The 13740-nt window shown below is 29.1% G+C and overlaps 1 protein-coding gene across 3 annotated transcripts; it reads left to right on the top strand.

Moving 5' to 3' along the window:
• Positions 1 to 10828: 10828 nt before the first annotated feature.
• LOC137824553 (GATA transcription factor 7-like) lies at positions 10829 to 13034 on the top strand. Of its 3 annotated transcripts, none has more exons than XM_068630232.1 (3): positions 10829 to 11480; positions 11592 to 11924; positions 12056 to 13034. In XM_068630232.1, exons 2-3 carry the CDS (start codon positions 11604 to 11606, stop codon positions 12644 to 12646), a joined length of 912 nt encoding a protein of 303 aa, XP_068486333.1. In that variant the 5' UTR covers positions 10829 to 11480; positions 11592 to 11603; the 3' UTR covers positions 12647 to 13034. The 3 variants fall into 3 exon arrangements, with proteins under 3 accessions (XP_068486333.1, XP_068486322.1, XP_068486326.1); XM_068630221.1 differs by having other exon boundaries at positions 11338 to 11480; positions 11577 to 11924; XM_068630225.1 differs by lacking the exon at positions 10829 to 11480 and having other exon boundaries at positions 11507 to 11924.
• The last annotated feature ends 706 nt before the right edge of the window (positions 13035 to 13740 follow it).

Genomic DNA, 13740 nt, shown 5'->3' with positions numbered 1-13740 from the left:
CTGTGAAAATAACAGTAAGTTTCGTAGGAGACCAAGAGTTAGAAAATTCAGTAAGATATACCATTAAAGCAGCAAAATCTAGTATTTGTTTACTATCACATTGGATTTAACTTAATTGAGAAAGTCAGAACATGTCAATTAAAATGGAAAATTAAATACAGGTAGAACACATGTCCTGTTAAAATTCTGGTAGAGGAAAGACGTCTTGGTTAATAATACTATTTAAAATGAAAGAGGAACTAAAACTTATAAAGGAATGCTCACATTTCAGACCTTTCAACAAGGTAGACAATCGAAAATATGGAAAAATATGGGATAAAACATACTTGATGAACAATGGTTTGTGAGACTGATAATTTAAACAGAATAATCAGTCGAAATGACAGAACAGAACAACTATTTTTACCTGAACTTGTTGACATACAGCCTTTCTGCTCGAAATGAAGCATTATTGCTAGAAAGCTAGCAAAAAAAGTCAATAATGAGATAAATAATGCAGACAAGCTTGGTGTCCATAAAAAATCTAAGAAAAACTGAAATGGTCCAATCTCTGATTTCTTTAAATGTGGTTCGTACCTGTACAATGACATCAGAGATGAAATTTTTCATTTCATCTCTCTGCTCAACAGGTAATGCATTCCATCTATACTTAATTATACCTTCTAGAACCTGAATGTACAAGAATAAAAGAATTTTTAAACAAAAAAAAAAACATCTTTAATAACATTACCAAGAAATAGAAAACTTGTTCAACACCTTACAAATCTTGCTTTCCAAGTCATTGCTCAAATAGAGTTTAAACCAGTAATAAGTCTAAAGACTGTTTTTGCCATAAGCCTCTTGACCACTAGAGTCTAAAGACAGCAATTTTTCCTACATGCACTCAAATCATACATAACTACAAGTAAAACACCTTAGTGAAAATGTTTTTAACCAATCATCCTCTCAAATGCAACATCCAACTAATATTATCAACCTAGAACAAAGATAAATATATCCCTGCCTCAAATTTGGTATGCCAAAAACAATCCCAGTTAAAGGTGTTAATCTCAAGAGTACTGGACTCAATTTCCTTAAACAAGGTATCAAATATGAACCTTGTGAACGGAAATTCCCATTAAAAATGTTCTAAATATCTAGACAAAGTTCTATTAGTTAAGACTGTTATTCTACTACATGCTAGTTAAAGTGTGTTAAGAGATTAGTATAAGGGTTAAAGTATTCTTAAAATATTCCAATTATTTAATTTATTTATTACTGATAAAGAGAATGAAAACTTACTATTATGATAAAAAATCCTCCAATTTTGATGAATATCACTTAAAACTTGATAAAAGTCAACGCTATATCCAATGTATCATTATAAAAGTTTAAAAAAAAACTACAATTTTCAAACTTAGATTCAATTAAGTATATATTTAGATGTCATAGTATAATATATCATGGTCTTAAATTTTGAAAAACAAAATAGGAGGTAGATTATTATGATCTAACTAATTTTTACATGACAGTTAATCTAATACTATTCTCATATTTTGTTTGCCGATAAAAAAAAAAATCATATTTTCATAAATTAAAAAATTAAATATGGCTAACATAGAAATTAGTCAGAATTACCATGGGACCTGGTATAGTTTTCTTTTTAAGTTATAGTCTACAAAATATAATTGTAAAGGAAAATGCAATAAAATTAGGAAACCACAGGCAATTGTATTTAATAAAGGGTTAAATACTTTTTTTAATCATGGAAAATGTGTAAGTTTAGATTTTTATTTCATGAAAAATATTTATTTTCCAAAAAGGAAAAACATTTTAAAAAATATATAAAATAATTTTAATTATTTTTTATCTATTGATCTAAATCTACTATTAACAGGATTGATTTAGTTTGAATTTAATAAAAAAAATCATATATCAAACCCAAATTACTTTAAGGTCAAGTTTGATGAAACTAAGTCTAACCCATAAACACCTATTATATAAAGCTTAAGTTATTAAATTTATTTAATTAATATTAACTTTAATATTTTGTATTTAGTTTTATTTATTTTAATTTTAATTATAACTATTGACTAAAACTAAATATCGAGATTTATATTAAATTTAACTATATATGTTTTAAAAAAAATAATTTTTAGTTACTATATATATATTATTCATGAGATATATGTTTAAGAAATTCATTTAAAAATATTAAGAATAAATAATAATATATAAATAGTTAATAATATTAGTTAATATCAAAATTATTAAAAATAAAGTTTTATTATAAAAATGATAGTAAATGGAATTAACGTAAGTAATTGTATATATATTATATATATATATATAACAAATTTATGTTAAGAAGACAATAAATTAAAACATTAAGAAAAAGACATAGAAACAGATTCTGTAGTTCAAGTAAGTGAAAGTCATGTTTTTACAGGTTGATGGTTAGTACAAAGAGTGTATGTATATGATGTAGAAGATAAGTACTCTAAAAAAAAAAATATAGGGAGGGAAGAAAAGATAAAAAAAAGGTATTACATCTAAATCTTTTTTTTACTTTCCAACCTCTCTTTCTCTTTCTGCTCACCTTTCTCTCCCCTCCTAACTCGTTAATTAACTTATTTTATTTTTGCATAATAATATATATTTGAAATGTTTAAATAAATCAAACCTATGAGACAAATAACTTGGTTTTCAGATTTTGAATAATTTGCAAAAACATACATCATTAGAGAACTCTTTCTTCTGTATCTGGATGAATCGATATGATTACATTCCAATTCCTTCCCGATACCTCGGAACCGAATTGAATCCCAAATTGACGGGTTAGTGTGAGCTTATCCATGCGGTTATGCACCCTTCGAATAGGAATCTATTTTCTGAAAGATCCCAACAGCTTTCGTGTTGGTGGGTCTTCGAGATCCTTTCGATGACCTATTTAGTCATATATCCGGATGGTAAAAAATAAAGATCTCTTTATTTTCTTGTGTATATAGGTGTATGGAGACTTTTTCTCTCCAAAATTACACGCTAATTACGTAGAAATGCATTCATATTCTATCATTATTAAATTAATTGCATATAATTGCGTACAATAATTACATACAATAATTGCGTATAATTTTATAATTATTTTTTTAATATATTTTAGAAACACAAAATTATTAAAAATAAAGTTATGATTAAATGGAATTAATGTAAGTAATTGAATTTTTTATTAAATACAATTAAATTTAATTTAATAAAAGAATATTAGTTTATATATATATATATATATATATATTGTGACAACAAATTTATGTTAATAAAACATTAAGGAAAAAGGCATAGAAACAGATTTTGTAGTTCAAGAAAAAAAGTGAAACTCATGTTTTGTGAAGGTTGATGGTTAGTCTTTCACTCTACTATACAAAGAGAGTGTATTATTATGTAAAAGCTAAGTACTCTTAAAAAAAAATAGGGAGGGAAGAAAAGAGAAAAAGAAAAAGTGTTACATCTGAATCTTCTTATTTAAATCTTAACCTTTGTCGTTGTCTTCTTTTTCTTTAATTCCCAACCTTTCTTTCTGCCTTCTTGCTCATTTTTCTCCCTCCTAACTCATTAATTAACTTATTTTATTTTGGTATAATAATATATAATTGAAATGTTTAAATAAACCAACCCTGTAAGACAAATAACTTGGTTTTCAGATTTTGAGTATTTTGCAAAAACATGCATAATTGTTAGTCACATAATTGTTAGTCAGGTTGTTTTGTAAGAAAATTGTAGAATAGTAAGAAAAAAATGAAGATATCTTTATTTTTTGTTGTGTATAGTGTATGGAGACTTTCTATCTCCAAAATTACACGCTAATTACTAATTATGTAGGAATCCACTAATGATGAGATTTTATCATTATTAAATTAATTGTATATAATTGCGTACAATGATGTACAATAATTGCATACAATTACATATAATTTGATAATTATTATTTTTTAATATGTTTTGCAAGTCACGCAAAATTATTAAAAATAAAGTTTTATTATAAAATGATAGTAAATGGAATTAATGTAAGTAATTGATTTTTTTTATTTAATACAATTAAATTTATGTAATTAAATTTAATAAAAAAATATTAGTTTCATTGTATTATATATATAATGACAACAAATTTATGTTAGGAAGACATTAAATTAGAACATTAAGGGAAAAAGGCATAGAAAACAGATTATTTAGTTCAAAAAAAGTGAAAGTCAATCATGTTTTGTACAGAGAGGTATAATTGCGTACAATAATGTAAAATAATTATATTCAATAATTACGTATAATTTGATAATTATTATTTCTTTAATATGTTTTGCAAGTCGTGCAACAGCATTTATCTGCATCAACAATGTACATAATCCGTCAAACTAAAACCAATCCAACATTAAACAATCCAGTCAAATAGTTTGGGTTTAACTCCACATTGGATGCATTAACAAGAGATGAATTGGTACAGAGAAACAAAACCGAATACGCAGCAACGAAAAATGTTATGTCAGGTTAGGTATTAGTGAGATACATAAGCCTTTCAATCAATCTCATGTAGGCTTAAATATCTGTGAAAGGAACATTTCTAGTATAAGAGAATTTTTCATGATTATCAATAGAAGTGAGTGCAGGTTTGCAGGTAGGCTAAAAGACCTACATCGGTTAACAATTTTCCAATGTATATTTCCTTTAATTCACCATTATTCCTTTTCTTACTTATTGCTATTTATAGACTGAGAAAATATCTTTAATCTTGAATGTCTGATTCAATACTTGTTTAATTCGAGCAATCTCTTCTTTATCATTTTTTGTTAATATTATATCATCCACATACACCAATAATACTGTAAAAGATCCTTCAGAAAAATTAATGAACAAGGAATGATCATTCATAGATTGAGTATATCCATAGAAAACAAAAAATATGACAGTTTGGCAAACCACTATCTACTGGTGTGCTTAAGGCCATATAAAACCTTTTTTAGTTTACAAACATTTCTTGGTGGAATAGAAGTCAATCCAGAAGGAGCAACAATGTATACATTTTCTTTCAAATCTCCATGTAAAAAGGCATTGTTTATGTTTAATTGTTTCAATTCCTAATTATAAATAGAAGTTAGAGAAAGAAGTAACCTTATGGTGATCATCTTTGCTACTGGAGAGAAAGTATCAAGATAGTCAATGCCTTTTGCCTTTTGTTTGTGTGTATTCCTTTGTCACTAACCTTATTTTATACCTTTCAATTGTCCCATCATTCTTATATTTTATTTTGAATAATCATTTGCAACCTATGGCAACTTTGTCCTTAGGCAGAAGAGCAGTCTTCCAAGTTTGATTTGACTCTAAAGCAGATATCTCACATTTCATAGTTTTTCTTCAACAATCATGTTTCACAGCTTCAAAATAAGTATTTGGATCAACATGTGAAGAAAGAGACATAACAAAAGATTTGTAAGAAGGTGATAAATTTTTATAAGACAAAACATAATTTAAAGGATATTTAAATCCATTAAAATCTGTTTCAAATTTATAAAGCATTTCATGAGGAGAATAATAGTTTAAAACAAGTGTGGGAATCATGATTATAATATGCGCAACATATATCACAGAATATGACCAATAAATTTTGGGTAAATGAGATTGTATCATGAGAGCTCTTGCTACATTTAATAAATGACCATGTTTTCTTTCAACTGTACTATTTTGTTGTGGAATATTGACACATGATGTTTAATGTACTATTCATTGACAAAGGAATGAGTCATGACAAATTCAGTCTCATTATCACTTCTTATTATTTTTATTGTTGTTTCAAATTGTGTTTGAACAAAAATAACAAATTTTTTCAAAACCTTAACAACTTCAGATTTTTGTTTTAAAAGAAAAATCCATGTGTACCTCGAATAGTCATCAACTATGGTCAAGAAATATTTATGACCATGAATCATGGTATTGAGTATGATCCCCAATATCAACATGAATCAAATTAAAACATTTTTTTGATTTAGATGTACTAATATGAAATGAAAGTCTTTTTTGCTTTGCAAAATGACAAACATCACAAACAAAAGATTTATTATATTTAACAAAAGGAAAATTATTATTGATAACATTAATAAAAAATGCCAAAGAGTTTTTAGATCACTGACATTAACAATATTGATGGTGTGTGTAGATTTGATGGGTTTGATTTGAAGTTTCTGGTAGGATGAGATCCTGAGTATATAAAGTCTATCTTGCATCTTAGCGAAGCCAATCATCTCCAAGGAATTCTTGTCCTAAATGTGACAACCATTAGAGTCGAAGGTAAGGACACAAGATAATTTATCAATCAATTTTGCTAACGAAAGAAGATTAAAAGTGAAACAAGGAATATACAAAACATTGTCTATGACATGATTTTGATTGAGAAAAACATTTCCAGAATAATTGACAATGACTTTATTTACACTTGGTAATTTGACATAAATAAGATTAATTTGATGATATGAAGTAAAAAAGTTAAGGATGAACAAATGTGATCAGTAGCACCACTATCAATAATCCAAGAACTAAAGGAAGAAATAAAATTATTACCAGTTTGTGTTGACATGTTGAAAGGAATGACAGAGACTTGATTAGAAACATTGCCATTGGATTTAGTCTGTTGCAAAATAGCTAACAATGTTTGATACTGGTCAAGAATAAAACCAATTTGTTGAGACTCCACTTCTGACTTTGAACTCATTATTAAGATTTGTATTCTGAAAAACTGCATTAGTATGCCTATAATCATGGTTCTGATTTTTAAACTTGAAATGAGGTGGAAAACCATGCTTTTTATAGCATGTATCAATGGTATGTCCTGTCTTTTCACAATGACTGCAAATTTTGGGAGTATATCCTCTTCCATAGCTTCCTCTTCTGTATCCACCTCTGCCATAGGCTGTAGTATTATTTTTATAACCTCCTTTGCTAGTAGCAATATTGATCACCAAAAATTTGTCTCTCTTGTCTTGTTGTGTAACAAGAGAAAAAACTCTATTCAAGGATGGTATAGGATCCATCAAAAGAATTTGAGTTCTCACAGTCAAATAATTATCATTTAGCCCCCTTAGAAATTTAATAATCTAGTCTTGTACTTTATATTAGAAACATTCACAAGAGCATCGCAGGTGCATTTAGAGGCACATGAACAAATAGGTAACGGGCGAAAAAGATCAAGTTCATCCCAAAGAATTTTTAGCTGAGTGAAATAGTTTGTAATAGTCAACTCACCTTGTTTAAAAGAGGAAATCATGTCCTGGATATCAGAAATACAAATCATGTCTCCTTGTGAGAACCTTTCCTTTAAATCATTCCATATGTCAAAGACATTGTCCATACAAATGATGCTCTGTGCGATGGATTGAGAAACCGCCTTGAGAATCCATAAAACAACCAACATATTAGCTCTCTGCCATGCTGGAAACAATGATTTGGTATGATTGGGAGCTTCTATAGTTCCATCAATGAAACCTATTTTGTTTTTTGAAATTAGGCTCATTTGTAACAAAGGAGACCAATGATGATAATTTGGTCCCTCAAGAATAATAGGGACAATGAGAAAGAAAGGATTATCTGATGAACTAACATGATAAGGTGAACAAAGATCTTGTAAGGGATCAACAACTTCGCCCATGGATAAATGTAGTAACTAGAGCTCTGATCAGGGATACCTTTCAAGAGAGTTTTGGAAAGTAATTTTTTGAGATAGTTTAATTCTAGAATATAAATTGTATATAAATGTGTATTTCAATTCTTTAAATTTTACATTTATTTTCTTTGTATATGTTTTTATTTATAGGTGAAAATGGAATACAATATTAATATAAAATGTTATTAAGATGTCTAATATATTTAACATTTAAACTCACGAGACAGTAAATATCAAGAATTTGATAAGAAAAATTATATAAACAACTAAATTGTAATGAAATATAATAAAGTAAATTTTGCCTGCCTTAAATAGAGAAAAAAAGGCAAAAAAAAAAAAAGGCTAAGAGGACAACTAAAGTGGGATCTAAAGAATAGTTCCAGTTTATAGTGTTTAAGTCAAAGAGTATTTTTTGAAATAACAATAGAAAAAGGGTATAAATAGCAAAAGTCATAGTTTTTTATTCACACCTCTTTTGCTAAAATAAAATTGTTGAAAAGTATTCAACATTAATTTTGTGAAAATATGATTTTGTACGTGAATAAGATTAGCTACGTGGATCAATAGGATTGAAAGATACAAATATAATTTTGAATGGATGTGCGAGTTACAACTGAAAAAAATTAGATAATTCAAACCAAGCAATTTCCTCTCACCACACACCATTTCAAAATTAAATAAAAATAGTATAAAAATTATTTTTGTTAATTTTTTTATTTAAAAAACGATCAATGGGTTTGGTGTGAGAAGAAACAATATTCATTTATACTGCTATTTTTATTTAAATTGTTCTCGCTAATTGTTACTATTTTTACAAAGAGATTTATAATTTTTACCATTTTATTTCTTATAAAGATGACTTTAAAATTACTGGTTTTGAAAATAGTCTGGAACAAGATTTTTAGAAATTCAAAAAAAAAGATTTGTAGAATAAATTTTTCAAAACATGATTTTTTGAATAAAATTTTCAAAAACATGATTTCTGAAATATAATGAAATTTCCACAATGATTTCTTAAATATATGAAATACATTATAAATAAATTTTTTTAATAAACTTTCCAAAACATGACTTTGTAGAATGACTTTTCCGTAACAAATTTTTTAAAATAAACTTTCTTAAAATGAGTTTTTCAAAATAACTTTTTTTAATTTTTTCTGAAATAAACTTTTTATAACATATGAAATGTTTTTATAAATAATTTTTCTAAAACATATATGATAACTGCTATAATAAATTTTCCACCAAACTTAAGGTTCTATTTTCTTCTTCATCCTCCTCTTAAATAGTGCAGCAGAATACTGAGGTGCAGCAACGGCAATGTGGTACAACAATTAAAATTAAAATAAACTAAATTTGTATTTGGTTATGTATTGTTAACAAATTCTGTTCAACTTATTATCTTACACTAGATCATAAATAAATTACATCTGTTTTATTTAATTTTTTTCACAGAACTACAAAAGATAATAGAATTTTCAAATGGGGTTAAAAATAATATTTAATGACTTTTATACTGTTATTTTCCTTTTTAATATCAGGGTATCAAGGAAAAACTATTTTTTATTTATTAAAAAAGTAATTTTCAATTGTGAAATATATACAATTAATTGTAAAATAAACTAAAATTCAAAAAATTGAAAGTATCAAGGGGAGAAATTTTACACTAAAAAAATGAAAGTTAATAAAATAATAATATATGAAGAAGTTTTAAAATGGTATTGTTCTTGAACGGGTGTTGGGGCCTAGAGAACGATCGTTATGCTCTCCCCCTGTCTTGTCTCTCTTAGCTTTCCGGATGGTACATGACTTTCTTATTGTAGTCGAATGGTTAAATGGTCAAATTTCTTACCGACTCACCGAGTCGTCCGATCGTGTCAGCACGGGTTACAGATATTACGAAGTGGACTTTAAGCCTAAGTCAACCCCATAAAATCGGCTCATAGGGTTGAGGTTTGCACCCACTTATATACAATGAAAGGCTCTAATCTCTAGTCGATGTGGGATCTCCAACCACAGATAAGCAAAAACTCACTAATGCTCACGTTGTCAATTTTATAAAATTGTTGTCTTTTTTCATATATTAATTAGTTCCTCATAATATATGTAAAGAAAATTATTTATGGGACGGAGTAATAAATACTACTTTCATTTAATTTTATCCATCATGTTTGTAATTTTACATATTATTTTGTATTAAGGAATGCAAATAATATTTTGAATTTCATAGAAAATAGTAATATATTATTTATCTCTTTAATTAACTATTAATTTATTCTTAGCATACTCTGAATGCGTGAAATATAAATAAAAATAGTGCTAGAAGCATTTAATGTATGATAATTTTGCAAAAAGACATCTGATTTAGAGCATTTTCTTTCTCTAGAGAGGTAATACACCAGCCTCATTGTGACTAATAGTTTTTACGAGTATTACTTTATGTGGTTTTATATTATATTAAATACGAGTATTTAAAACTTTATTATTACTTTCTTATTTTTTTTATCTGATCATACATTAAGTTTTTATTTATTATTAAATATTGACACTATCTTTATTATTTCCTTAAATCATTTAAATGTTTAAGAGACATTAACAAGACTTATATTAACTAATATCATTATTTTTCACATTTAGGTTATTTAATTTTAAATATCCTTATATACACCAAAATCGATCTCTAACATCACACAACGAAATAAATCTTAATTCCGAACTTAAGAAACTCAAAATCAAAACTTAACCTATAACAGCACAACCTCCCAAAACCTTAGATCCGAGTTTCAGAAGTTTAAAAATTAAAACTTAAACATAACACCAAATCTTAAGAACTTAAAAATAATGTCTCATAATGTATTAAAGAATAACTTACCTAGTCGCTACTTTTTTGCACATACAATCTCTGAATTTCTTAAAATATAAATTAAATGGCTAAAACAAATAATAACGAATAAAACAATCGTGAAATTTATGTAAAACAAAAGTAATATATTTTTTTAAACAATTTAATTTAGATAATTAGTTTTGGTCCTACATGGCATGATTAGAGAATTAGAAAAGAAAAGAAAATAGCGGGAAAAATAATCCAAAACTTGGCACATAACGAGGCGCAATTAACGCGTTGAAGCAAAGCTTCTCCTAATCTCCATTTGTGAGATTTCTTTTCGCTGTGTCTCCTCTTTACACTCATTCTTCATTTTTTTTTCAAATTTCAATACTCAAAAGTTGTAGTAAACGCAACCCACCAAGTTTCTTCATCATGCTCTCTTTTTCTTTCGAAAACTGTCAGCGGGAAACTCTGATTAATTTCATCATTTCAAGTCGATCACATTACACTTAGTCAAACCCACGCTTCATATCCTGCAATGCAATTTGCAGCAAAAAAATGAACAAAAGTAATAGTCAAAACCGGCATGTGACCTTAACCCTTTTGTTTGGTTTTGTTTTGTTTGTAACGTAGAAATGGACCGGGCCAGCCACTTTGTAGAGATAAGAACTGTAGCATAGTTTTAGAATTTTTCCAAAGCCTTCATAAAAAATAAAAAATCAGAGACCAATAATAGTGAAGGCTCAGCACCTGACCAAATGTCACGCCCTCAATGCATGACTCTGAAGGAAAAGGAAAATTTAGTAGTGCCATATTTAAATCCAAAAATGGTACTACACACTTATAAGAGACCAAAACAAAAACAGAGATAAAGATAAACCAATACCTCACACGCCTGTTTCGCTAAACCAAAGGAAACTCCACTGCACTTTCCTTTCTCTCTCTCTCTTCACCACTTTTTTCTCTTAGCAGGTAAAAATTTATTAAATTCATTAAACATGTTAAATCTTCACCACAAAAAAACATCAATCTCTGACGTAAAATTGTATTCTGTCGTCACAATAATAGCTTTGAGGTCTGTAGGAACCACAAAAAATGGAAGTTGCGGCGGCGAAAGCGCTCAAACCGAGCTTGCGGACGGAGTTCATCTTCCCGCAAGCAATCTGCGACGAGATTTTGTGTTTCAACGCGAACAACATTGTTGTCGGCGAAGATTTCTCCGTCGACGACCTTCTTGACTTTTCCAACGGCGAATTCCAGCTTGGAAAGGATTTCGACGTCTGCGAGGAAGAGGAAGACGAGGAAAAGGACAGCAGCTCCGGTTCCTTGCAGGACCGAATCGAAGACGACAGCAATTCCAATTCCGCCGCCTGCGGCGGCGGCGACTCCGTCTTTGCCGGGGAATTGTCAGTTCCTGTGAGTTTTCTAATTCTTCAGTGTTTTTTGTTTTTTTTTTTTTAATTTATGTAAATTTAAACAAATTATTTCGAACATTTTTTTTTGAAGAAACACAAAGAATAATGATTCGTTTTGTTTCAATTTTGAAGGCGGATGATGTGGCGGACCTGGAGTGGGTTTCTCACTTTGTAGATGATTCTCTCCCTGAGCTATCTCTATTGTACCCTGTCCCTGCCGCGAAAACAAGGGTACGGACCGAACCAGAACCTAGACCGGGCCGGGCCCAAACGGCTTCAACGGTTCCCAAAAGGTTGAGAACCGAAAAGAGTAGAAAGCCCAACGCTCGGGTGTGGTCTTTTACTGTGTCGCCGCCGTTTTTGTGTTCTCCGGTGTTGGCTGGAGTTGAGTTTGGCGAACCCACGGCTAAAAAGCAGAAGAAAAAGGCTGAGGCCCAAAGTGGAACCCAGTTTCAGCGACGGTGCAGCCACTGCCAGGTGCAGAAAACGCCGCAGTGGAGGACCGGCCCACTGGGGCCCAAAACACTCTGCAACGCTTGCGGAGTTCGGTTCAAGTCCGGTCGGCTTTTTCCAGAGTATAGACCGGCCATTAGCCCAACTTTTTCTGGCGAGATTCACTCAAATAGCCACCGGAAGGTGTTGGAGATGAGGCGAAGAAAGGAGACCACAGAACCGGTTCTGGAAACCGGTTCAGACCGGACTCAACTGGTCCCAAGCTGTTGAATTTTGCACACCAAACTTAGTCGGCAATTTATTAGGTGTTTTAAATGTTTTTTCTTATCAGAATTGAAACTTCCAAGGCAGAAATTAAATTCTGAATGAGTAACAACATTTTGTTTGAATTAGTAGTATTTTGTTAGAGTGGAATAGAGAATAGAGTAGGTTTAGGTCAACGAACCGGTCTGAACCGGTTTATAGTGATTAGTGATTTAAGTTAGTGGTAGTGAAGTAGGGAGGTAGTTCTGTGCAAAGTGACAGCGAACATTAGGAAGGCATTGATTGTTGTATCCCATTTTGCTAGCTCAGTTTTAATTTATTAATCAGATTTGGTTATGTCCACAAAGACAAAAATTAATTAAGAATTTATGAGAACATGCTTTTCTTGCCCTTATATACATTTTTTCAAGTTGAGTTTATATTTTAGTTGACTCTCTATTAAGTCCATGTTTTTGAGATATAATATTATTAGGATTAATGATTGTATTTGAAGTATTATTTATTTTAAAAAATTATATTTTTGTTACGATTTTTTTTAAAAGTTGCTTTTGGAAGAAGAATAAGTATATGAACTGTTTTTAATTCCATTCTTAACAATATTTATGTGAAATTATATTGGGATAGAAAAAAGTAATATTTTTTATTTTTTACTTGGATTGAATTATTTATATTTATTGAGTTTGTGCATAATAGTGCAGTGAGAAGGAAAGAGAGAGGAAAGGTGGGGCTGAGAGTGATTGAAGCAATAAAGTTGGATTGATTTGAGACCATGGAAACTGTTCTACCTCCTAATGGAATGGTCAAGTAGGATGAGGTGGACTTCTATTATTACTTCTCATTTAATTCCTTAATCACTTCAAAAGAAACATTTGTAGTACAACTTAACAACCTTAAAACTCTTTTCTTATGGTTTAAGCTTTTTCATAAGAAATCAATCAAATTTTTCTTTATTTTATTATATATTTTTAAAAAAAAGTGAAAACAAGGATACAACTAAGAATTTTCAAAGTAATAGTTAAATAAAAACAAAAATATTTTAAAAATACGAGATTAAAAGTAAAAGATAGAATAATTGATATGATATTTATTAAATTTTATTT

The sequence above is a fragment of the Phaseolus vulgaris genome, chromosome 11, assembly GCF_000499845.2.
Source record: "Phaseolus vulgaris cultivar G19833 chromosome 11, P. vulgaris v2.0, whole genome shotgun sequence".
Taxonomy (NCBI): domain Eukaryota; kingdom Viridiplantae; phylum Streptophyta; class Magnoliopsida; order Fabales; family Fabaceae; genus Phaseolus; species Phaseolus vulgaris.
The sequence above is the reverse complement of the archived record's forward strand: the minus strand, read 5'-3'. Positions and strand labels throughout refer to the sequence as shown.